Below are 24,562 nucleotides of genomic sequence, written 5' to 3'. Positions count from 1 at the left end.
CTCATTTCCCGCTGTACTTGGGCGTCTTCTTGATGTTCTCCGACAGCCAACCGAAACCCTCGGTCAGGCCCTCGCCCTCGGTGGCGATGGCGGGCTGGACGAACCACGGTCGCTCTCCGAGCTTGGAAAGTTCGAGCTTTGTGGTGATTGTTTGGCAGTCCATTGCTGTTACCCCAGAACGTTAGTGGGAGTCATATTGAGGAGGTTTCGCAGGGTCATACATACCGCCCTTCAGATCTTGCTTGTTCGCGAATACCAGCAAGAGGCAGTCGGACATTTCCAGATCGTTGAGAATGCGATGCAGTTCTATCTTGGCCTCTTCAATCCGGTTGTGGTCTGACGAGTCCACGACGAATACGAGACCCTGTGTGCCTGCCATGCTTGTCAGCTTCCGGCGAGCCCTCCGTTCCCAGCTGATTGTGCTCACCGCTGTAGTAATGCCTCCACAATGGACGAATCTTGTCCTGGCCACCGACGTCCCACATGTTGAACTTGATGTTCTTGTATGTAAAGGCCTCGACGTTGAACCCCACGGTCGGAATGGTTGTCATTGTCTGGTTGAGCTTGAGCTTGTAGAGGATGGTGGTCTTGCCGGCGGCGTCGAGGCCGAGCATCAGAATGCGCACCTCCTTGGACCCGAAGAGTTTGCCAAAGAGGCTCGAAATAGACATTGAGGCGCCCATCTTGGTCTGGGGGAATAATCTGGCTGGCTTTGGTGGGTGTCGGGGTTATGGGTCGGTGGGTGGGAAAGAGTTTCCACAAAACGAAAGAGGCCGATGCGAGGAGGTCGGAAAGTAGTCGTGGGGTGATTCCTGACACGCGAGTGTGTGGGTGTGTCGCTGAATGATGCAAAGCTGCGAAACCACGAGATGGGGCTGGCTGAAGCGAATGTGTATTAGCATGGGCGTGGCTGACAATTAACGTAAAGCGGTAAAGATGCGGTCGGTCCCCGGAAATGAAACGGTAGACTGGAGATTAGTGCGACATACCGTATTGCGGTAAGAACGGTTAGGGTGCCGGTTGCACGTATTCGGGTGGGAACAAACAAAGCAGCAAACGAGAGTCAAGATGGGAAAATTTTGAGTTTGGGCTGATGTCTCGGGAGCCCCGTGATGCAGATCCAAATGGTGGTGTTGTGAACGCGGAGCCGCGTTTTCTCTCCCCTGACAGGGAACAATGGGCTTCTGCATGGTCCGAAACCCTGCACCCCAAGCTTGGTGGAGCTGCAATAGATTACCCCTGACTTCTCCACCAATCAAAGCAAAAGTCTCCAACTCTGATGGTCTGTGCTCATTGCATCATGGAGTATTTTTCGTGGAGTCACGGTCCGCTTCACAAACGCTGGGAAGGGCTGAGAGGAGGATCCCGGAGAATGCTGTGTAGCTTTGGAAGCAAAGTTCACCATCCTCTGATCTTTGCAAACAGCGCCCTAACTCTTCTGATGCCTATTCGACCTAATTCCTATACTCGACCACAAACCGCCTTTCAACCAGCTGCAGTGTAACATTATTCTCCTCGCCTTCGAAACGCAGGCTGACCTTGTGCGTGGCTGCATCTGTCCCCATTACTTCAGCCTTGTAGAATGTGGTGCTGTCGGGATAGAGGGCGAGCACCGTTTTCCCCTTGTCGAGATCCGGGAGTTCCACGCCAGAGGCCGGGATCGGGATCATGCTGCTGGCGCTAGTGCGATACTCGACGCGTTGGTCTGGTGGTAAGTCCGGGTCGGCGTCCTGGACTTTATACCGCCGTGACTTGCCCTCGCCGAGGACCTGCTGCACCTTTCCAAGCATCCATTCCGTGGTGTCGGTGGTTGTTGTTGGTTTCGGCTTGAACACCACGTCCTGGCCCTTGAAGAAAGTGATCTTCGCCCGTTGCGCCGCCGTGGCGGCAAGCCCTCCGGATTCCGGGGGGACACTATCCGACTTTCCTGGCGTATCACGGTCCCCGCCTCGTGGGGGGACGCTATCCCGGTTTACCGAGCGGTCGCTTCCCGCGCCAGCGCTTCCTCCCAGCTTCCTTCCCACCGGCGACGGCATGGGTGAGTCCCCCGAGCCGTCAAACTCGTACACCGAACCCGGGTCGCCGCGATCACCGCGATCGCGGTCACGGTCGCGGTCGCGGTCGCGGTCACGATCTCTGTCTCGGTCCCGATCTCGATCTCGCTCCTTTTCACGCGCGCTAATCCCTCGCACTGACCCGGACCTCGCCGAGGCGGATAACAACCCGCCTGGTCTCTCCCGGCCGGACGAGCCCGATGGCCCCGCTGCTTGTGCCTCCGCGTCTTCCCTAGCCTTGACCAATGCCCTCAGGACCGTGACACGCTCGATCAGCGCATCGATTTGCTGTTTAGATAGATCTGATCCCTTGACGCCGCTCCGCAGCAAGCTGTCGAGCTTCTGCTCCTCGACGGTGATGTCAACGCCGTCCTTGTTTTTGGCCATGTAGCTGTCCTGCGCCACTACGGCACGGATCGAGTCATTGCTCGCGTTGATGTCGTCGACCATGACCCGGATGTCATCCTTAACTTGGCTCCATAGATGAGCCTCTTCCCCCTGGGCGTTGCCACTGTTTCGGTTTGGTCCCCGTGAGTTGCGATTGCGTGAAGACATGATGAACGGGGGAGCGTGGGCCCAGTGAATTCCGTCGCGTCTAGTGTCGCCACGGTCTCTGGTGATGGGACTCCGGCCGACGTGTTGCTGGTATTTGTAAGGTATATTTACCCCCGTGCCAGCGGGGCACACAAAGGGATCCCCGGGAACCTAGTCCGGATAAGCAAGGGTAGATACGAAGTAGACAGGATCCGTCGTCTCAGATCCTTCAATTGCTGGTTAAAACCGAGTTAACTAACTACTTCGTAAAGTAGGCGGGTGGGTGGATGGGTGGCTGCGGCTCCCCGGGATGGATGTCTCGGCGCAGGTGCTGATCTCAGGCTGTGTGCCGCGCCAATGTCAGGCAGGAGACAAGGGTGATGGATGAGATGTTTGAGTAAATTGATATGAACCAGCGACCGCAGCTCTGATGTAATGGATTCAGGGGAGTATATATTCCCTGGGTTGTTTGAAGCACGGTTGTTATTTTGAGTTTCTATTGTTTTCGCCTCACCAATGACCATGAGCCAGCGGCATTCATCCTGCCTACGGTGGATGGAAGGCACGTGTGTGATTGGAGAGCTCCTGTATTTCCAGAGACCTCCCTTCTGGGGATGGTGTTCATCAGAATTAGCACTGTGTAGATGGCAGGGCTTGGTGCCTATCACACAGTGCGATCTCAACACCGTAGTCCATCCCAACCCCGCCCGTTCTGCTTGTGGCGTAAATGCGAGGGGTTCAGCTCCAAGAAAACAAAACACCGAGTCCCAGATCACGAAGTCTTTATCACTGGGTTTTCGCTCCCCAACTCCAACGTCCAAGCCTGAACCCCGAGGGAAGCTCAGATTAACTCCCGACAATGCAAGTTCCCCTCATCCGCCTGCAATGCGGGGCCAACTCGTACGAATGGGGGAAGAAGGGCAATTCATCTGCAGTCGCGCGGTTCGCTGCCGCGACGCCCTCGGCCGACTTCTCGATCCAAGATGACAAGCCATATGCCGAGGCATGTTTTGTCTACTTGACCCCTGTTTTTAGGAACCTCAGGCTGACCACAACGACCTTCAGTTGTGGATGGGCACCCACCCCTCCAATCCCTCAAAAGATGTGACCACCGGCCGCACCCTTCTCGACCTCGTCCAAGACAACACAGCGCTCCTCGCCCCATCCGTCGCCGCCCGGTATGACAACAAGGTCCCTTTTCTTTTCAAGGTGCTCTCTGTCAACAAAGCCCTGTCCATCCAGGCCCATCCCAACAAGAAATTGGCGGAGCAGCTTCACGCGAAAGACCCCAAGAACTACCCCGATGACAACCACAAGCCCGAGATGGCCATTGCCATCACCCCTTTCGAAGGGTTTTGCGGCTTCCGCCCATTGGGCGAGATAACACATTTTCTGGATTCAGTCCCCGCGCTTCGCCAGCTTGTCGGTGAGGACACAGCCAAGGAATTCGCTGAGGTTGTCAAGATCACGAAGGACGATGAATCCAAGGAGGCCGTGGAACGGAACAAGAAAGTGTTACAGAAAGTCTTTGGCGCCCTCATGTCGTCCTCCGAAGCTGACATGGCTGCTGCTGCGAAGATACTTGTCGAGTCTGCGGCAGATGCCGGGGCTGACTTCGCAGGGGGTGGTGTCGCTGCCACTTCCGGGTCAACTCTTGCCGAGTTGGTGAACCGCCTCCACGGCCAGTTCGGCGCCGACTACGGTCTTTTCGTCTTCTTCTTCCTCAACTTTGTGACATTGCAACCAGGAGAAGCCCTATTCCTCCAGGCCGACGACATCCACGCCTATGTCAGCGGCGACATCATCGAATGCATGGCTAGCAGCGACAATGTGGTCCGGGCGGGTTTCACTCCCAAGTTCAAGGATGTCGACACACTCGTAAACATGCTGACCTACAGCTACGCGCCCATCGACGAGCAAAAGATGGAGCCCCGCGACTACCCGTATGCCACGCTCAACCGGGCCGCCTACAGTTCCGGGTCCGCCGTCACCCTCTATGACCCCCCAATCGAGGAGTTCGGTGTGGTGCGCTCGACCCTCAAGGGTAACGGTTCAAAAGCCACGTTCGATCCCTTGGATGGCCCCAGCATCATCATTTGCACCGCTGGCAAGGGTAAAATCTCGGTTGGGCCGAGTGTGCAGGAGGTTAAGGAAGGCTATGTCTTCTTCGTTGGCGCCACCGCCGAGTGTGTGCTCGAATCGGAGTCTTCGGGCGATGACGATGAGTTCATCACCTTCAAGGCTTTCTGTGAGGTTGAGGGGCATCGTGGAGCTTCGCTATAGAGCCTCGTGTAATCCTTTTGGCATTGCATAGATTCAACCAGCGTAGAAAACTGAAGCACAAGGGCAGCTCGGGTGTCTGCACCTCTTATTGCCTTCACTCTAATTCACTATACACTCTACCACGGTTCCCCTCATAGCCAATCATTCTCTTTTCATCGGCAAGGCATCGCGGGATCTTACGGCTCACTACACTTGCCCTTTACCCGCTGTCCCGGCAGCGGGTGGTCTGCACTCTATCATCCGGACCTACCCCATCGCCTTACCCACCGAGCCAGCAGCCCAAAATAGCAGCGGCTTGATATCGATTGGGGTCGAACTGCAGCATGGTCCATATTCTCGCCATAGTAGCAAGCTTCATGGACCATCCAACCGGACATTTTCGTTGTCTTTGCCGTTGGTTATCACGTTTGGCGGGAGCAGTGAAGCAGTGATGGGAAGACTACAGACGTAAAAGACAGATCGTACACAAAGGGATACCAGGTTCCCTTTTATAAGCTACACTTGAGCTGTCCTCCCTTGGGCGGGTCCTCAAGGCCATGCATCCGTCTGCAGCGGCTAGAACACAGGCTTTCAACGACGTTGTGGTACCGAGCCATATAAACCCTATCCCACGTTTCCCACCTTTGTGGGAACTTAATATAATCGAACACGGGAACCCGGGTCTTGGGTATGTGCTTGTCCGGGCCTGGGCTTCGGCGTTCCCAGGAGTTCCGGTGGCAAGCTAGGGCTCATTGTCTATAAAGGCGTCCAACCCGGTGTTCCCCGTTTGTTCTCTCGACTACTCGTCTCGATCATCACATCACCCACAAACACCATGCTCAAGTCATATCTACTTTCGTGTCTCCTCCTGGAGCCGGCAGCCGCCCAATGGTTCACACGCCGTCCAACACCAACACCAACACCAACACGTGTCGCCCCACCGTCGGCAACCCAATCGCTTTATGGTCAATGTAAGGGACAGCACCACACTGTTGGAGGTCGGACAGGCATGATCTGACCATGATTTCTAGGTGGTGGGCAAACGTACACAGGGCCAACAATATGTCCACCGGGGGCATATTGCAAGTTTGACGGAAAGTACGTCCTTTTGCCTTCCATAAAGGAAGTTCCGGTGGATCCTCTCTCCCTAGCTATTGCTCTTGATCCCTAGCTTCTTTAACGAGAAGACAATGACTAACACCACGGCCTTTTCTTACCCGCAGCATTTGGTACGAGCAGTGCGTCGCTATTGAAACGGATGGTGGGGGCCAGCCCAGCACCCGGACCTCGACCACTGTGGTCACCGTCGGACCAACAGTGGTGACCACGTTCATCACGTACCTGACCCCGAAGCCGACCACGACGAGGTCGGCACAGGTTGTCACCATCACCGTAGTGCCCGACGATCCGTGTGACCATGAGTATCTGTGCTAGTGGCTGTCGTTGTCTCGGGTTATGAGCTTTTTTTAGTAATGTTACTCTTTGCTTTCGAACCGAAACTGTCTTGACAAATATTCTTGTGATTCCAACTCGAAACATGATTCCAGACGGCACCCCCGGCCAAATGTCTATATTAGCAGTGTTGACGGAGAGCAGATACATTGTTTAGAACCCTGCAAAACGTCTACCCGGTGTGGGATTTTCTGGCACTGTTGAACCTGCCGAGTCTCCGAGTAAATACCCGGTATGTTCACCCACCTGCACCCCGAACCCGGTTGACCACCGGGTAGAACTCGGTCGGGCCATTCGTCAGCGACCATGATGGGACTTAAAGCCCTCGAGGATATCTCAACAAACTTCCCCAAGTAAGCATTTCAACTTACAAAGACCTACAAAGTTAGGGCAATACGTTTAGAAATCCCGGGGGTGCAAAGTATCCACTGTACCGTTCAGGATGAGAGAGAAAGACAAGGATCCGGACCGTTGCGGCTGCAGGAATGAAACCTTGGTTTGGTCGCTTGCACTGTGCCTCGGTATCTTTCTCTTCCCCTCATTCCCCAACCCGCCGAGACAACGGGGCAACACCCAACTGCTTCCCAAAGCGGAATCACCCTTGCAGCATCGAAAGACAATATGATGGCTCATTCGCCTATCACCGGGCGATGTGACAGGTCGAATACATCTTCATGGCAACCCATCCGCATATAAGCCAGCCACGCTGCCACCAGCCATCTATCTGACTTAGACTTTCAACGAACCCCCAAGAACTTCCTGCTAGGAACTTGGAAGTTGACCACCTCACGTCATGGTCCTCCCCGTTCCCATCGCCGCCGCCACCGGTGCCGGCGCCCTCGCCGGAGCCGCCTACCTCAACGCGCGCTTCTCACTCGCACACGATCTGCTCTTCTTCCGCATCTTCGGCGCCACGCTCTTCCGCCTCTTCCGCGCGGGGCGCGCCGGCCGCCTCAACGTCTTCTACGTGCTCGAGGCGCAGGCGCTCGACAAGACGACGGGGGCGAAACCCTTCATCCTTTTTGAGGGCCGCGCGGTTACTTATGTTGAGGCGTATGAGATGGTGCTGCGGTATGGGGCTTGGTTGCGGGAGTGCCGGGGTGTGTGTGAAGGGGATGTGGTGGCGCTGGATTACCAGAATTCGGACACGTTTGTGTTGTTGTGGTTTGCCCTGTGGGCGGTCGGCGCGAAGCCTGCGTTTATTAATTATAACCTGCAGGGCGCTGCGCTGGCGCACTGCCTGCGGGCGGCGACGGCAAAGTTGGCGATTGTAGATCCGCGGGTGGCGGAGAGCGTGTCTGAGGATGTTCGGCGGGAGGTCCCTGGTATGGAGTTTGTTGTTTTCACGCCCGAGTTGGAGGCGGAAGCGCGGGGGCGGGAACCGGTCCGGTATCCGGATGCGGTGCGGGCAGAAAGGGAGCCGACCGATATGGCCATGTTGATCTACACGTCTGGGACGACGGGGATGCCGAAGCCTGCTATCATCTCGTGGGCGAAGGTTTACGTGGCTGCCAATATGTCGTCTAAGGGAACAAGTGCGAAGCCGAGCGATGTGTTCTACACGGTATGGTTCAACTTCCATGCCCGGCTCTCTCGGGTATCGCATCTAATTCTGACGTACATACAGTGTATGCCCCTTTACCACAGTGCCGGCTCCTGTCTAGCGGTGGGCAGCGCGTTGTTTCTTGGGGCCACCGCGGCCATTGGGCGTCGCTTCTCCACTAAAACGTTTTGGAAGGAGGTACGCGAGACAAAATCGACCGTCATCCAGTACGTGGGTGAGACGTGCCGGTATCTTACGGTAGCCCCCCCTGAAATCGACCCTGTCACGGGCGAGAATCTCGACAAGAAGCACTGCGTACGCGCGGCTATGGGTAATGGCCTCCGCCCAGACGTGTGGGATCGGTTCAAGGATCGGTTTGGCATTGATGTGAGTCGTTGCCTGCTGTGTCTTGCTGAGTTGGATGACAGGCTAATGTCTCATTGCAGACCATCTATGAGATCTACGCTGCCACCGAAGGCGCCGCCGGGCTTTGGAACCCCTCTCGAAACTCTTTCGCAAAGGGCGCCATTGGCCGGTTTGGCCTGGTATCAGGGGCTTTATCCAGCCTGCGGACGACCCTCGTCCGGGTGGACAACGAGACCGAGCTTCCATGGCGGGACCCTAAGACGGGGTTTTGCCAGCGTGCCAAAACTGGTGAAGCTGGTGAGTTCATTGTCTGGTTGCCTGCGGACGATATCAAGAAAAGGTTCCAAGGGTATTATGGAAATGCAGAGGCCACAAATTCCAAGATCATGCGTGATGTGTTCAAGAAAGGAGATGCATGGTGAGTCCCTACCCCTTCAGCCCCTTTTCAAATTGGCAACTATAGGGCACAGCTAACGGAGAGTCTAGGTTCCGCTCAGGCGACGTGCTCCAATGGGATAGCGATGGGAGAGTCTACTTTCACGACCGTATCGGTGACACATTCCGCTGGAAAAGCGAGAACGTGTCTACTGCTGAAGTCGCCCAGATCCTCGGGCTGCACTCGGCGGTTCAAGAAGCCAACGTCTACGGCGTGCAGTTGCCGCATCACGACGGCCGAGCCGGATGTGTGGCAATCGTGTTAGACACTCCACAGGTGAACGCGCAAGTGCTGAGTAGCTTGGCTTCGCACGCAATGGAGAAGTTGCCGAGATATGCGGTGCCGTTATTTGTACGTCTAGTCAAGGAACTGGGCGCGCAGACGACGGGAACGAACAAGCAGCAGAAGCACATTCTGCGCCAGCAAGGTGTTGACCCTTCCAAGGTCGAAGGCGATGTCTTATTCTGGTTGAAGGGAGGGACATATGTTCCGTTTCGTCCAACGGATTGGAAGGCCCTGGAGCAAGGGGCCGTGAAGCTGTAGTGCAGCTGTTGTGAAATAACGTGGGAATTGGGCTTTGTAGTATACTCTGGTTTGCTTCAAGTAATAAATTGGTATATACGTGATACCAACTTTCTGAGCAAACGTGTATTTCTTTTGCACATTGGCCGTGTCGGGTCTGTATGATCGACCGACCATACCTCAAGTTATTTGGGCGATCTTGAGCGGCTCTGGACATCCCGTCCGCCAGGTTAGTTGCCAGGTCAATGCACACCTAAACACTCGAATCCTTCAACTGCTAGAACCTTTTCGGAGGATAAAAACAACCTGGCTGCGGCTTAGGATATGATGTTCCACCTGAGCTATCAAGTTCTCCTCAACACCAGCTTCTGAGGTACTAGGTGTCTTCACCAACACCAAAACCACAACCATTATTCTGTACATGTAAAGCTCTTTATGTATTGGTTTGGGCATTAACTTCCATTCTTAGTTTTTATCGTACTTGGTGCCGAGTTTGGGTCAACTAGGTACCGGGATGGGTAGGGGGGTTTCAGGACCGCCCCGGATCGACTCATCCTTTCTGGCACCGTACCAACTGCCGGGTCTCTATCGAAATTGTTAATGTGTATTCCATGCATCGTATTTTCCAACCTGAGGTCGATCCGTTCTCAAATTTATCACAGGCCAGAGACCACTCTGCCAAGATTCCATCTCCGCCCGCTCACACAACATGAACTCTTCATGTTGGAAAAGTATTTCGCTCGGTGTTTTGTTCAACAACTAAATACTCTATTACGTTAGACTGGAGTTGGAGACACGGCAGTAGAGGAAGCTATGAAGAACTCAACATTCCCCACGGAATCCTTATCCAACGACTCCAATGCGGGCCCCGGAGGCAGAAATTCAACGTTTCCTGGCTTCTTCCGTGGACAGGCACAGTTTGATGACCTCGGACCAACAACAAGAGTTTCAGTATGGTTACTAGCGGGGGCAGCGCTAGCTTTCCTGCTGCTACGGTTGTATTGCAAGTTCGTCAGACATCGGAGGCTGCATGCGGATGACTATTTTCTCATAGCAGCTTGGGTAAGTACCGTCAAGTTTTGGATATTCAAGATAATGAAAAGAGTACTAACGGTTCAACTCTGAAACTAGCTAGCCCTGCCCGGCAGTGCAATCTGCAACAACGTAGCCATCGACCTGGGTTATGGCAAACATGTGTGGCAGATACCCTTTCGAAATCTGAACGACATGTACCTAGCCGGGCAAATCAGTATTACTCTAACAATAGAACGCATCGTTCCTTGATTGTTGGTAGGGGTTTTTCACCCGGCCCGGGAGGGCACGGTTTTCCTGTACACTAAATAGCAGAGGGTCCGGCACGCCCTAGGGCATAGCGGAGTATGAATAATAATATTACTCTAACAATCTGTGCCGCAGCATGGGGCAAAACGTCGTTTGGCATCACCCTGTTGATGATCCCAGACGGAATTCACGGCAAAACAAGAGTCTTTATTTGGTTCGCCTTGGTGTCCATGAACCTTCTCTTGGGCATCACTGCAATGCTCTTTTGGGTGGGGTGTATGCCGCTGGAGAAGGCATGGCACCCGTTTATTAGGGGAACCTGTTGGAGCCCCAACGTGTTGATAACGTACAACATCTTCACCAGCGGTGAGTCCGGCGCTCTCTGTCTTCCATGGCACAAGAGAAGGCTAATTAAATCGACATCATATCGCAGCATACTCCGGGGTGATGGACCTAGTCCTTGCTATCATTCCGTGGGGAATTATAATGGGCCTTCGCATGCAAACCAAGGAGAAGATTGGTGTCGCGTTGGCCATGAGCATGGGCGTGTTGTAAGCGACTCGGTCCCGAGGACGAACAAGATCCCGTCTTCCTAACCTCCACAACAACAGTGCCGCGGCATCTGCGTTCATCAAGTGCTCCTCTCTCCCCGAGCTCGGAGGGCGGGATTTCCCTCGTGAGTGCAACTTTGGTATCCTTCCCGCGTTCAGCGTGTGTTCTAGGGGGGCTAACCAGGTACTAGACGATGGGGTGACGTTGGTTATTTGGGGAAGCGCCGAAGCTGCTGTCACGATCATGGCCGCATCGGTACCAATGTTGGGCATGTTGGTCCGCGGTACCAGAGGGTCAGGGCGGGAGAGTCACACTCGGAGCAGCGAAAATAGATCGCGAAGGACATACAACACGACAGGGTCGTCCAGAAAGGTCTATTACTACAACAAGCCGAGACGGGATTTGGTGACGATGACTGGCTCGACATGGACGGGGAGAAGCCATTGACTGGCGAGAGTGGGCGCCCTCCGAGTCGGGAAGGGGCCGGGAGTCTGGGGGAATGGTGCTCGGCAGATGCAACGGGCGGGGGCCGGGCATACCGGCGCTCGGTGGTGTTTATTCCATGGCAATATAGTCTCGGTCTGTGGAAGTCAGGAATGTGTCAGCAACAGAGCTGCCGTATGAGGATGCAAACCAATAGTCCAGCTGCATTGAAAGATGCCAAAGAGCGCACTCTGGGGTTCACGGTCGTCCTTTTTCTGTGCCAAGCTCATAAACACGGGAAGAGCTTGTCGGGCCCTTCCGTGGCTGAAGTTTGGATGGGTTAGCGTTGGCATGTCCGTCGATATTTATAGCCTGTTGTTGATTAATTAAATAGCAAGTTCCGGGGAACTGGACGAGTCCAATTCACCCGCCAAATTGAATGGTACGCCATTCAAGGGGTCACTGCGACATAAATAACCCTGCATTATGTAGAACACTGAAGATAGCAACATGTCATTGGGTTCCCTTAAAATCGAACCGCGATCTGGACCGGAAAGGCAAGCCCAAACTGTGCATGGTCCCAGGAACCAGGACAGGCGTAAGCCCCTCCAATAATCCAGAACTATCGATCCTGGAGAGCAGTTTCGGTTCCGCTGGGGGCTGCACGCCCAAATACAGATGCTCCGTGATAGATAACTCAATATACAGAGTGGCACTTCAACACGAATGCCAAGGGCACCACGGAAAGGGTTACTGCAGTCGGTAAATCCGGGGTAGTCGGGGATAGGGGACTGCGAGTCTGGGGAAAGATAAAAGACCTCGGGACTCCACGATATCCTCACCACGATGAGAGCTGAACCAACTCCACGTCGAAGATCAAACACCGTTGTCTAGTACTGCCAGTCCTCGTTGACTCTGTGCCTACCCGCTCCGTCAGAAACGCAATCCGAACTCTTCAAGATGCTGTCGCAAGTTGTCATCGCTCTCGGCCTGGCCAGGTATGACTTGACTTTTAGTCCCCCGCCAGCCCCCATTTCATAGTGATAGAGGTTGCGCATACATAAGCAGGAGCTAACAGGAGGTCTCGGTGACAGCGCCGTTCTCGGCCAAGTCACGCTCCAGCCGTCAACCATCAAGACAGGCCGGCCAGGTCTTCCGACCGCTACGGTGACATCAACGGCCACGAAGACGGAGACGGCGACCGTGACCAAGACGGAGAGCTACATTAGCGAAACGACGGTCACGTCGACGGTGATCAGCACCAGCGTCTCGACCAGCGTCAGCACCTCCAAGGTCACCGATACCGTTAGCGTGACCAAGACCGTCACCAAGCCCTGCGTCACCTGCCCGACGCTGACCCGCACGGCGACGGCCTGCAAATCCTGCTTCGTGCCGCAGTGCACCACCACTCAGGTCGTGACCCGGCCCGTGGGATGCGACGGGGCGCTGCCCACCGCCACGGTATCCTTCCCGTGCAGCGATCCGGACGCGTGCAACAACATTGGTTGCACAACCGTGTACGACATCAAGACTGCGGCTTAATTGGGTAGGTAGGGAGTGAACGGCCACAGGAGTGGGGAGTCAGCAGAGACGGCGGAGCCCAAAAGGCATGGCAATGAGTGCAGACTGTGCAGTGATTGGCAAAGCGTGGAAGGGATGCGACGAGGGGAGGCAGTTTGAGAGCGTTCGAGCGGCTCAGGGGTTGGGTTGGAGACTGATGGCGGGTGGGGAGAATATTTGGTGCCTATTCGGTTACAATGCCTGGCTGCTGGATTCTCTAGAACGACTTGTATCCGTATGCCCACGAAGAATATGTACAAGTAAAGCAATCAATCCAGTCAGGGAAGACGGCCCCTACTCTCGATCGGGTGCATGCACCGTTACAGTACCTGACTAGTGTGGAGGTACCTATGCAGATGTGAGTCTAACGTGAGATTATGGGATGAAAATCTTCTTATCAACCGTACATAGTCAAATCGTAGTGGCCTCCGCCATCTGCCTTATTTTGTCAGGGTTGCATTTGTGGTTCCTTTGGTGCAACTCTGTTACCGCCCCGTGAGATTGGTGTTCTTGGCCTTCGTCAATGTTGTGTGCTCCTGTGTACTCCTCTGTGTGAGTGCAGCTTACGCCATCAATCGGAAGTTCGGAACCTTTGGACTCGATGATGGGTGGGTGTCAGGGTGATCAACATGATCCTTAATCCTCGAGTCCAACTTGATTCAAGCCTTGTTGGTCCTGGCGTGACCCGTCGGTATGGCGTGCAGGCACAGAATACGGGTTTCTTCAGGCTATTCTCTGTTGACTCCGGTGGTGACTGGCGGTGCTGGCCAAGCATGTCAAGCCTCTCTCCTCGTGCCAAGTGACTCGAGAGCACTGCCAGGGGATAGCCACGCTGCCACAGCAAGTCTCAAGTCTTATCCAAATCCGGAAGCAATCCCGGCTGCCTGTCCACGGCACCGCCACAGTTTTACTGGTCAGTCACGAGTGCCATGTGGAAATTCATGGAGAAACAACCTGAGCAAGGCTGCAGGTCAGATATGCACGTCCTGGGGGCGGAGAATAAACGAATCACGCGCTCCGCAGCCGCTCTCGTGTGTCTGAATCAACCCAAAATAGGCCCCATTACAGGGGTGTTGGAGCAACCTGCATGTGTTTCTATCAACGGCTCATCCCAGAGCCGCTCCAGCGGGACACTCGCCGTCCAACGGTTCCCCGGCTCCTAGCCGCTGTGAAACCACAAACCGCACCCCTTACCCTCCCGGTTTCACAACCGGAGGCAGAAGAACAGAGAACCGTGCATGGGAACTATTGTTAATGCTAGGAAGCCCCCCTGTGTGCATCAATCTAGGCCCAAGCCACCTTTTCACTTCCTTACATTTGACTCGCGATCTCCCACCACAAGCTTCCAGCCGCACGCCAATCACATCGCCTTCACCACTCAGACGACCATATTGGGCCTCGAACGCCGACGGCTCACAGGAGTCACAGCCCACATCAGGCAGCGCTACGTCGTTAAAACGTGTTTATTGATTTAAGGTAAGTTGCCTATTCTGGGCCTAACCTCGTGTTCTTTATTTTGAAGACCCGATCCCGTCCAATGTCCCACGTTTCACGTTTCTTCACTTTTCAAGTTTTAGGCCTTCTAGCCCCAGTTTGACTGGAAGTGCCTATTGCTTGCCTATTCGTTCTTTTGCCGTTCCCTGAGACCCCTCAACATGCCCAGCATCCTGTCGCCCAGGTCACTAACTGGGTCATCGGGCCCTCAGAACACAGGGTTCCCCCCATCTCCAGGTTTCCCTCAGGAGCCGCGGGGTGTGCCGTTCTTCGCACCACTCAAGAAAAAAAAGTCACCCAAAGCCACCATCATGCCGAGCAGCGAGAAGCGCTCCGTATCCGGGGCTTTCCGCGGATTCCGCCGGCACAGCGACAAATCAACGCCAGTGACAACAGCACCCGTTCCAGCAGCGGCGGCCAGCCCGCCGATCCCCGACCTCAACAACTCGTTAGATCTCATCTCCTTTCCTAAGGTGTACGAAGAAGCATGGGGCGGGCCGGAGGTAAACCGCACTGAGCTGGAGCGGGCACGCATCTTTCTCCTGCGCATGGGCGTCATGGTGATCGACGGGCAGGCCAAGATGGCCGAGATGCGTGCCATCGTAGGCGACGAGACCAACCGCACGGTCCCGGGCATCGCGTGGGCCATCCAGATGCGCATCTACGGCAACCGGCACGCCGATTTCGCCGCAACCCCCTTGCTGCAGGCGGTCCGCTTCATGCTCATCAAGGCGCGCGTGCCCCAGAGCGGCTTCACCGACCGGTCGCGGGCCGTGCTCGACTTCTTCTTCGACCCGACCCTGCACCGCGACGTGCAGCCCCCGCCGCCGGGCGAGATGGTGCGCTACCCGTACCCGTCCGGCCGCCTGCGCGTGTGCATCGTCGGCGGCGGGCCCACGGGCTTGGCGTCGGCCATCTCCCTCGCCGAGAAGGGCCAGGGGCGCGTCGAGGTCCACGTCTGGGAGCGCCGCTGGGTCGTCACCGACACGGGCACCGTCGACTACCCGCCCACCGCCCGCCGCCGCGACCAGGTCGTCACCCTGCAGGACTCGGTCACCACCCTGCTCACCCCACGCACCTTTGAGGCCCTGTTCGAGGGGCACCCGGAGCGCGTGTGGCCCGGGTCCGCCAACATCCAGATCCGCAAGGTTGAGGACCGCCTGCTGAGCCGCTGCCAGACCGACGAGTTCCACGGCTTGATCCACTTGCATGCCGAGGGCGTCACGCGGGAGGAGCTGGCGGCGGGCAAGTGCGGCGACTTCCACGTATTGCTGGGCACCGACGGCGCCGCGTCGTGGGTGCGCGGGAACTACTTCCGTGGGTATGAGAAGGAGCGCGGGAAGAGCTACGCCCTTGGCCTAGCGTTTGATCGCGGTTCTAAAGGGGGGCTGCCCTGGACCCAGTCGCTCAACATGTTTTTGACCCTGGGCCAGACGCGGTACTTGTTGAATGCCAGTGACTTTGATGGGAGGGGCTACCTCAACATGCAGCTGACCGAGGAGGAGTGGGATGAGATGGTGGGCGTCGATGGGAAGCCTATCCACTTCGGCAGCCCAGCTTGTTTCCGTCGTCCTGATGGCACTATCCCAGAAGGGTTTGAGCCCGGGCGTGTGTTTGCGCCGTCGGAGGATCGGAACTCGCCCCTTTGGAAGTCTATCGAGGACGGGTTGAAGCTGTTCGGCTTCAAGGAGGAGGAAGTAATCAACTTGGTGCGCATCCCCATCGTCGTCCAGGCGGTGCGAGAGGGAGTGCAACCCTTGCCCCTGGAAGATTCGCGGTTCGTTGCTCGCCCGCACGCTCTTGTGGCTGTGGCCGGTGACGCCGCTATGACTGTGCATTTCTGGCCGGGGCGTGGCCTGAACAGCGGTATCAAGGCCGGTCTGGCTTTGGGTGATGAGATCTGCCATGCGCTCAAGAGCGGCAAGTTTGCGGGGCTCCAGATCAGCGCCATGAAGGAGTACAACGATTTTATCATGAAGCTGCAGGGCCGTGAGCATGACAAGCGCAGTATCCCAATCCTGAACCAGTCCGGATCCCCCGAGATGTTGGGCTGGCTGTTGAAGAAGGCACAGGCTGTGCCGGACGAGGTTGCTATCGAATGGTGAGTTTTCTCCATCAAATCACACGAACAGCATGAGACGTTAACTAACATGTCCTTAGGTTGGTGGGTGCCATGACACAGATTGCCGATCGTCTCGAGCTCCGTGACGACTGGTACTTCCCCCACGAATCCAACATCGAGGCCCAGATCCGCATCATCCTACGCCAACTCAACAGCCTAACCCTCCGAGAAATGGCCGTCAGCTTCCCCTGGCCCACCCGCGAGATGGCCGGCGCCGAGGTCCTACCCATCCGCTCCATGCGCCCTGAAGAGAAGCGCAAGTGGCTCCAGCAACTCTGGAGCCTAGTGAAAGACGAGAAGGGCAAAGACTCGGCCCGTGGCCGGGAACGATCCACATCCACATCCAACGCACGGTTCGAGGCACCCCGTCCGCGATCTAAGTCACCCCTGCCCCCTCGCGGTCAGAGCCCACGGCCCGAGACACCGCCGCCACCGGCCTTCGTCGGCGGCCCAACCCCGCACGTGCCCTCGGTTGCGCCCGTCGCCCAGCTCGAGTCGCTCAACCTCAACTCAATCGCAAACCACCGCCGGTCTCTTTCCCCCACTCCAGGCTCGCTCCGCCGGAGCAACGCAACCAACATGAACGCGGTTCGACGCACGTCTCAGTCGGGGATGCCTCCGGGAGTGGGGATGGGAGTGGGAGTGGGAACGGGAACGGCGGCCGCGATCCCGCCCCATGTCGTCGGCCCCGAGCGGCCGAGGCGGTTCAGCAACTCGCGCACGCTGGCGGTCCCGACGGCGGGGATGGACGGGAGCTTGAACTACTCGTATTTGAGTGACGGGGAGGATTATATGAGCAGTGGGGATGAGAGGTACCCGCGGTCGACGCCGTCGACCACGCCGGGCTCGTCGTCGCCGGCGAGCAGGGGGGATGGGGGGTTGACGAGGCTGTTGAGTGTGAGGAAGCCAAATGACTCGTTTTTGGCGGATGCTATGTCGTTGGCATTGTTTAGGGTTAATGAGGATTGAGTAATGTCACTGGTTGGGTGGATGTGCGGTGTTTGAGGTTTTGGCTTTGGGGGTAATAGGGGTAATTTGTGGGTAGCATGCATGGTACGAACTATATAGCTATGACATTCACGAAGCGAGCTTGCAGAGCAGGTTAGAAGACGCGTTCATAGAATAGAATTCCGGCCTATGTACGTCTAGCTTGTATTCTGAGAAGGGGTTACTCTGTTTATGGCCCTGCTTTGAAATATTCTCATCTTCTTCCGCCGCCTTGACTGTGATCCGTTTAACATGGCTGTGTACTTCTTCGGCGGTGTCTGAAGTATTTCGAATGCCAGCCTCACATGCCGTGTCTGGATTGGGCTTTTCGATACCGGTTCGTTGCTACTGCCCTTCTTCGACTCCCACCCTTCACCCTCTCTCATCGAAAACGGCCTATCATCATACTTCCTCTTCAACCCAGCTCTGCCGTCGACGCCCTGTCATGAAATCGGCCACGAGACGGGCCGAGCGGGGCGCAGCGGGGCTGCGCCAGCCAATCATTTACAACGACCCAGGAGGTAGATAATGGTAGACGGGCTATCATGGGCTACCAGGTAGATCATGGTAGACGGGCTACCTTAGACTATCAGCATGCAACATGCAAACTCAGATAGTATATAGTCATTCGTTCTGGAGAGCTCTGGGAGTTCTCCAGTTAGCAATCACAACTACAGTTCGCTACAAGCTCGCAAGCCTACTGTTGAGACAAGTCTATTGTTGTGCACCCTTTGGCTGCACCGAACCTAAGCATCCTTTGCAGAGATTACCTTCACCGAAGCTGAACCCTAACAGGATAGGATCCTGGAGTAGGTTCGTCACACGTTGCTAACTCCCTTTAACTCTGTTACAGTTCAGGATTGAAGGTCAAACGGCACTATGTCCAACCCGGCCAGACCCACGCCCGACTCCGACGACGAGGAGGTCGATAACAACGACCTCAAGCAAGAACTCGAGGGAGTCAAGGCCCTGATCGAGGGCATCTCCAAGCAACTTGACACTGCCGCCAACGCCGCCAAGGTTGAGACTGCATTCACCGACTTGGCAGCCAAGGTCAACCAGCTGAGAACCAAGGACGTGTCGCCCAGAAGGGGCCAGGACCATCTCAAGGTTGCCAAGCCGCCCAAGTTCGATGGCACCAAGAGAGACGAGCTCCAGGGGTTCCTGACGCAACTTCGGTCCTACTTCCGGTTCAACTCATTCAGCGAAGAGGCCGACAAAGTGCTCTTTGCAGCAACCTACCTAGAGGGTAGGGCCCTCGAGTGGTTTGAGCCCACTCAGCGGGACTATCTCGAGCGTATTGAGGACGAACGCAAGAAAGAGACCAACAAGATCTTCGAGGCGTTTGTCAACTTCGAAGACGCCATCACGCAAGTCTTTGGGATCTTCGACAAACGATCCCAGGCAGAGTCCAAACTCATCAAGCTTCGACAACAAAAGTCAGCAGCCGTCTACGCATCTGAATTCCGCCAACAGGCGTTCCGAGTCCAGTGGGGAGAAGACGCCCTGAAGAGACGCTTCTACGACGGGCTCAAGGACGATGTCAAGGACGAGCTGATCAAGGAAGAACGTGACACGCTGACGCTCGACACCTACATGGCACGCGCCATCGCCATCGACAACCGTCAGTATGAAAGACGACAGGAGCGCACCGGCAAGAAGGACGCAGCTTACCACAAGGCTAACGACAAGAAGAAACGCCAGTACAAGAGCACCTCCTCTGGCACCCACTCAGGACCCATGGACGTCGACGCGATCCAAGGAGCAGGAAGAAAGAACAGCGCCAAGGACAAATCAGGCATCACGTGCTATAGTTGCGGCAAGAAGGGCCACTTCAAGCGCGACTGCCGCAGCAAAAAAGAATGGCGACCTGTTCCGGGAAAGGAAGCCGCCACCATCGACGAGCTCAAGAAGGAAGTCCGATTCCGAGAGGTCGCAGCGGCCAGCTACACTCAAGACGACCTCGAAGATGACATTGACCAAGCCCTCGAACGAATCGACGAATCAACAGACTCGGATGAAGGAAATCCCGAGGAAGACGTCGACCAGATCCCCGAGCACGAGTATGCGCTCTGCTTGTGGCACGACGAGAGGGGGGAAATCGCACCCCCGCCTCACATCGCAATAACCACAGACAATTGGGGACTCAATCTAGTCCAGGAAGACAACGGACTCTGGCGCACCAGAAGGGATACAGCGGAGATCCCAGGCTCCAATCTAACTTTTCTACGAAGCCGAGTCCTGGACCTGCGAGAAAGGGTATTCCAGCTCAAGGAAGAAAAGAAGGAACTCGAAGCAACCCTTGAAAGAAGGAACGCCGAACACCAGCGCCTCCTTGCGGAAGTAGACATGCTCAGGGACGAAGCACTGTCGACTACGCGAGAACAGCAGCAGGCAGGGGAAGCTTTCGACAGAATGGTCCAAGCAGTGCAAGGACTGCACGACGACGTCCAACAAACTAACAGGGAGGGCGTAACGGATCACCTCCCATGGGACGGGCCGTCGTCGGACTTCGGCGAAATCCACATGGACAGGGTCTGCTTCCCACACTACGCCTATCATGAGGCACAGAGACAAAGGAAAACCCAAGGGCACGACGCCCAGGATTGGGACGACTACTGGTCCCGGCATCAATACCTCAGCAGAGGGAAACCGACCTCAGACCTAGAGACGGCAGGACTGAGAGGGGTGAACGGGAGGTTCCAACTTATGGAGGAGGATCACCCACGAATGGATCCCCACCGAAGGGACCACGCCCACCTACCATGGTTCCAGTGTGTAGCACACGAATGTCGCTATCACTTCCAGACCAAATTCCAGTCAAACCACTGGCCCGTCAGGCCACGAAACGAACGCGGCGAACCGGCGCCCACGACTTGGGTCTACGACCACGGGAGCGCCCCCGCAGCACTACTCTGGAAGGTAGACATGATCCCAGACGGCAGGCTCAGGTTCAGCCCTAAGAACGCCTGGCCGGAAGGATGCAACGACCCCCGCTGGACGAGTCACTGCGAACAGGCGGATTGCCTAGTACACGCAGACGCCAAATTGGAGGAGCACGCGCGATTACAGGCGCAACGCAATCAACCTCGACCCACGCGAACGCAGCGGCGCGAGAACAGACAGCCAATGGAGCCACAGATGATGCAATGGCTCCAGGAGCACCAAACGATCGACGCCGCAAGCCAAGGTGCGGATAGGGACGCCTTGATGTACCACGAGAGCTTGGGAAACGGCTCAGGGCCCTCCAAGGGGCCCGACGATCTCTAACTCCACAACAACGGAAACAGGCCGCGCAGTACAGGAAGAACTGGCGCAAACAAAAGCCTTACATCGATCTCCCAGCAGACGAATACGAAATAGCTGCTGTACGAAACACCAAGCCGGACAACAGGCTCTGGATCACAGCGCGATGGGGAAAATGCGAAGCCCTCGCGTTGGTAGATGGAGGAGCGCAGATGAATCTTATCTCGCCCACATTTGTGAATCAACTCAGAATCCCATGGAGGATCAAGAAGAAAGAATACATCGTCAAGGGACCATTCGACACACAATGGGCACGACGAGAAACAGAACCACTCAACATGGAGGTGGAAGGGAAAACCACCCGAGTGGTATTCGACATCGTGGACATGGGACCAGAGAAAGACATGATTCTCGGACGCCCATGGCACAAGGACTACGACCCAGACATCAGTTGGAAGGGAGATGGCCATCTGCGACCGCGAGAACCGCGGGAGCATCCAACCAACCTGATGGGAGAACGCGCAGAACAGGAGCCACGGACGAGCAGCGGGCCAGAACGAACCCCCTCTACGGGCCCACCGCGGGAAGCAGCAAGTGCAGAGAAACGCACTCTGGAATCCGGAAGAAGCGGCACACGACAACAGAAGCAGACACGGGAGGCACGAATCATCGCCGTCGTCTCAGTCGACGAGCACGGGAAGCTCAAACACGAAACATGGGTCAACCGGAAAGAAGCAGCAAGCATTGAGCTGCCAGCACAAGAAGTCAAAGTACTCGAAGCATCATTTATCGAGTCAGGAAGCAAGTTCGCGTACTATGAAGGCGCACCGAAAAATGCAACAACGGGGAAGATCCCAGATGACTACAAGGGGCACCCGGCATTCACAGCAAAGCATCTTACAGGGCTACCTGATCACGGACCTTGGGACCACGAGATCAAACTCAAGGAAGGAGCCCAGTTGAAGTTCTTCAAGGTGTACCACACCAACGAGAAGCAAGATGCAGAGTTGAGGAGTTATCTCGAAAAGAACCTCGAGATCGGACACATCAGACCATCGACATCTCCAGCAGGCTACCCAGTCCTCTTCGTTCCAAAAAAAGATGGGAAGCTCAGGATGTGTGTGGACTACCGACAGTTGAACAACGAGACGGTGAAGAACCGCTACCCATTGCCACTGATCGCGAGGCTTCGAGATCAGCTGTCAGGGGCACAATACTACACTCGCCTCGACCTTCCAACTGCCTACGCCCACATCCGCATCAAGGAAGGAGATGAGTGGAAGACGGCTTTCCGAACACCCTACGGGCACTACGAATACCTCGTCATGCCATTCGGATTAACCAACGCACCAGCGACATTTCAAGCCGCCATCGACCACGCAATTCGACATTGCCTCGATAAATTCGCAGTCTGTTATTTGGATGACATTCTCATCTACTCCAAGACACTCGAAGAACACAAGGAACACGTGCGGCAGGTGCTGGACGCACTGCACGAGCACAAGTTGTCAGTCAACAAGGACAAGAGCGAGTTTCATGTCAAGAAGACAGTGTTTCTGGGTTACGAGATCTCCCCAGGGTGGGTCAAGATCGAACCCGAGAAACTGGAAGCTGTCAGGGCGTGGCCGACACCAACGAACGCCACCGAGGTCAGAGGATTCATCGGATTCGCCAACTTTGTCAGAATGTTCATCAAAAACTTTGGCGACATCGCGAGACCCCTACACGAACTCACAAAAAAAAAGATGCCACATTCCAGTGGAAGCAGGAGCACGAGCAGGCTTTCCAACGAATCCGCGACGCGATAATCGCCGATCCAGTACTCATGCTGCCTGACCCCAGCACACCATTCGAAGTCGAAGCCGACGCCTCGGACTTCGCGATCGGAGGACAGCTTGGTCAGAGGGACAAGGACGGCAAGCTTCACCCAGTTGCGTTCTTCTCCAAGAAACTCGAAGGACCAAGGCTCAACTACCCGATCCACGACAAGGAGCTTCTCGCAATTATCGAAGCATTTCAGGAATGGAGGCCATATCTCAGCGGCACAACACACGAAGTTCAGGTGTACACGGACCACAAGAACCTACGATACTTCACCACCACGAAGGTGCTGAACGGACGACAAACTCGATGGGCAGAATTCCTGTCCGAATTCAACTTCACGATCCACTACAAGAAAGGCTCGGAAAACGCACGAGCGGACGCCTTGAGTAGGAGAGCAGATCACCACGACAACACATCTGAAGCCTCACCACCATTGCTACATCAGCAGACAGACGGATCGCTACGGCACGCTTCCCAACCGACTGAAGACTACGAGATCGCAGCGCTTCAGCAGCAGTCGGAAGATCCCGAAGTCAGGCCTCTGCAACCGTTTATAGAATGTTGTGCGGCCTTCAGAGAACAACGACTGGAACGAGATTTCCAAGGAATCATCGCGGACGACCAGCGCGAAGCATGGCAAGAAGAGCCAGAATCCAAGATCGCAGGATTGCGACTTGAAGGAACGAGACTCTGGTACCACGACAAGGCCTACGTCAGGCCCAGCGACCAGAAGGAGCTCATTCGAAAGATCCACGAGTCGAGACTCGGAGGACACATGGGAATCAGCAAAACAATCGCAAAAATCAAGCAGAACTATGACTTCCCAGGAATCAAGCAAGCGACAGAAGAAGTCCTGGCGGAATGTGACCTCTGCGGACGAAGCAAACCAGGACGACACAAGCCATACGGGTTATTGCAACCATTACCAGTCGCAGAAAGACCATGGAGCTCGGTGACGATGGACTTCATCACCAAGCTTCCGACATCCAGGGACTCAGCGACGGGAACGAAGTACGACAGCATCCTCACAGTGGTGGATAGACTCACCAAATGGAGCTACTTCCTTCCCTACAAGGAGTCATGGTCGGCAGAACAACTCGCAGACGTGATCTACCGCAACGTCACCTCGGTCCATGGATGGCCGGAGGAATGGATCACGGACAGAGACACGAAATTCGCATCAAAGTTTTGGCAAGCTCTGATGACGAAGCTGGGCACGAGAAGTAAGCTTTCGACAGCTTACCACCCACAGACAGACGGACAGACGGAGCGACTCAACCAGATCGTCGAACAATACCTGAGGGTGTACGTCAATTTCCAACAGGACGACTGGGTCGAGCTGTTGCCGACAGCGCAACTCGCCTACAACACCACTGTCACAGAAACCACGAAGGTCACGCCATTCTTCGCGAATTACGGCTTCGAAGCAGATTTGCGACAAGGGCCCGATGTTTCGGTGCCCAGAGCGGCAGTCAAAGCCGACAGAATGAGCTCGCTGCATGCGATGCTCAAGGAAGAGCTCGAGTTCGTAAGGACACGAATGAAGAAGTTCTACGACAAGAACAGGCTCGAGGGACCTCGCCTAGAAGAGGGGGGCAAAGTTTACCTCATTTCTCGAAATCTTCGCACGAAGCGACCAAGCAGGAAGCTCGATTTTCGCAAAATCGGACCGTTCAAAATCGACAAAAAGATTTCGGAGAACAACTACGCACTCGCGTTACCCTCAACAATGCGACTACGGACCAACGTTTTCCACGTCTCACTTCTGGAACCAGCGCCCAAGAACGCGAGGCTCGACAAGGGTGTCGAAGCAGAAGACGAAGAGGAACTCTGGGATGTCGAAGAAATTCTGGATTCACGCACCACAAAGGGACGGATCGAGTACTTGGTCAAATGGCTAGGGT

General features: G+C 55.6%; 8 protein-coding genes across 8 annotated transcripts; 6 read left to right on the top strand and 2 right to left on the bottom strand.

Moving 5' to 3' along the window:
• Position 1: 1 nt before the first annotated feature.
• Positions 2-2,609, bottom strand: F5144DRAFT_545900 (ADP-ribosylation factor family-domain-containing protein; the record flags this gene model as incomplete). Its single annotated transcript, XM_066787389.1, has 4 exons — positions 2-165; positions 226-372; positions 428-702; positions 1,480-2,609. 4 exons carry the CDS (start codon positions 2,607-2,609, stop codon positions 2-4), a joined length of 1,716 nt encoding a protein of 571 aa, XP_066647471.1.
• An 838-nt stretch (positions 2,610-3,447) lies between these two features.
• Positions 3,448-5,154, top strand: F5144DRAFT_643705 (mannose-6-phosphate isomerase; the record flags this gene model as incomplete). The annotated part of the gene is made up of 2 exons (XM_066792826.1): positions 3,448-3,591; positions 3,654-5,154. The coding sequence occupies 2 exons, from the start codon at positions 3,448-3,450 to the stop codon at positions 4,869-4,871; spliced, it is 1,362 nt and encodes a 453-aa protein (XP_066647470.1). The 3' UTR covers positions 4,872-5,154.
• Positions 5,155-5,685: 531 nt separating this feature from the next.
• F5144DRAFT_545898 (uncharacterized protein) lies at positions 5,686-6,284 on the top strand (the record flags this gene model as incomplete). The annotated part of the gene is made up of 3 exons (XM_066787388.1): positions 5,686-5,821; positions 5,882-5,948; positions 6,074-6,284. 3 exons carry the CDS (start codon positions 5,686-5,688, stop codon positions 6,282-6,284), a joined length of 414 nt encoding a protein of 137 aa, XP_066647469.1.
• Positions 6,285-6,832: 548 nt separating this feature from the next.
• F5144DRAFT_150959 (uncharacterized protein) lies at positions 6,833-9,586 on the top strand. Its single transcript, XM_066782472.1, has 4 exons — positions 6,833-7,866; positions 7,930-8,232; positions 8,292-8,629; positions 8,698-9,586. Exons 1-4 carry the CDS (start codon positions 7,096-7,098, stop codon positions 9,188-9,190), a joined length of 1,905 nt encoding a protein of 634 aa, XP_066647468.1. The 5' UTR covers positions 6,833-7,095; the 3' UTR covers positions 9,191-9,586.
• A 962-nt stretch (positions 9,587-10,548) lies between these two features.
• On the top strand, positions 10,549-11,526 carry F5144DRAFT_528755 (uncharacterized protein; the record flags this gene model as incomplete). Its single annotated transcript, XM_066786892.1, has 2 exons — positions 10,549-10,724; positions 11,161-11,526. The coding sequence occupies 2 exons, from the start codon at positions 10,549-10,551 to the stop codon at positions 11,447-11,449; spliced, it is 465 nt and encodes a 154-aa protein (XP_066647467.1). The 3' UTR covers positions 11,450-11,526.
• An 859-nt stretch (positions 11,527-12,385) lies between these two features.
• Positions 12,386-13,045, top strand: F5144DRAFT_643691 (uncharacterized protein; the record flags this gene model as incomplete). Its single annotated transcript, XM_066792825.1, has 2 exons — positions 12,386-12,423; positions 12,520-13,045. 2 exons carry the CDS (start codon positions 12,386-12,388, stop codon positions 12,965-12,967), a joined length of 486 nt encoding a protein of 161 aa, XP_066647466.1. The 3' UTR covers positions 12,968-13,045.
• A 1,393-nt stretch (positions 13,046-14,438) lies between these two features.
• On the top strand, positions 14,439-17,764 carry F5144DRAFT_627853 (uncharacterized protein). The gene is made up of 2 exons (XM_066792311.1): positions 14,439-16,580; positions 16,640-17,764. Exons 1-2 carry the CDS (start codon positions 14,641-14,643, stop codon positions 17,568-17,570), a joined length of 2,871 nt encoding a protein of 956 aa, XP_066647465.1. The 5' UTR covers positions 14,439-14,640; the 3' UTR covers positions 17,571-17,764.
• Positions 17,659-18,008, bottom strand: F5144DRAFT_150678 (uncharacterized protein). The gene has a single exon (XM_066782470.1). It carries the CDS (start codon positions 17,972-17,974, stop codon positions 17,747-17,749), a length of 228 nt encoding a protein of 75 aa, XP_066647464.1. The 5' UTR covers positions 17,975-18,008; the 3' UTR covers positions 17,659-17,746.
• Between the last annotated feature and the right edge of the window lie 6,554 nt (positions 18,009-24,562).

The sequence above is a fragment of the Chaetomium tenue genome (assembly GCF_020726465.1).
Source record: "Chaetomium tenue strain MPI-SDFR-AT-0079 chromosome Unknown F5144scaffold_2, whole genome shotgun sequence".
Lineage (NCBI taxonomy): Eukaryota > Fungi > Ascomycota > Sordariomycetes > Sordariales > Chaetomiaceae > Chaetomium > Chaetomium tenue.
This window is presented reverse-complemented; position numbering and strand designations above follow the sequence as displayed.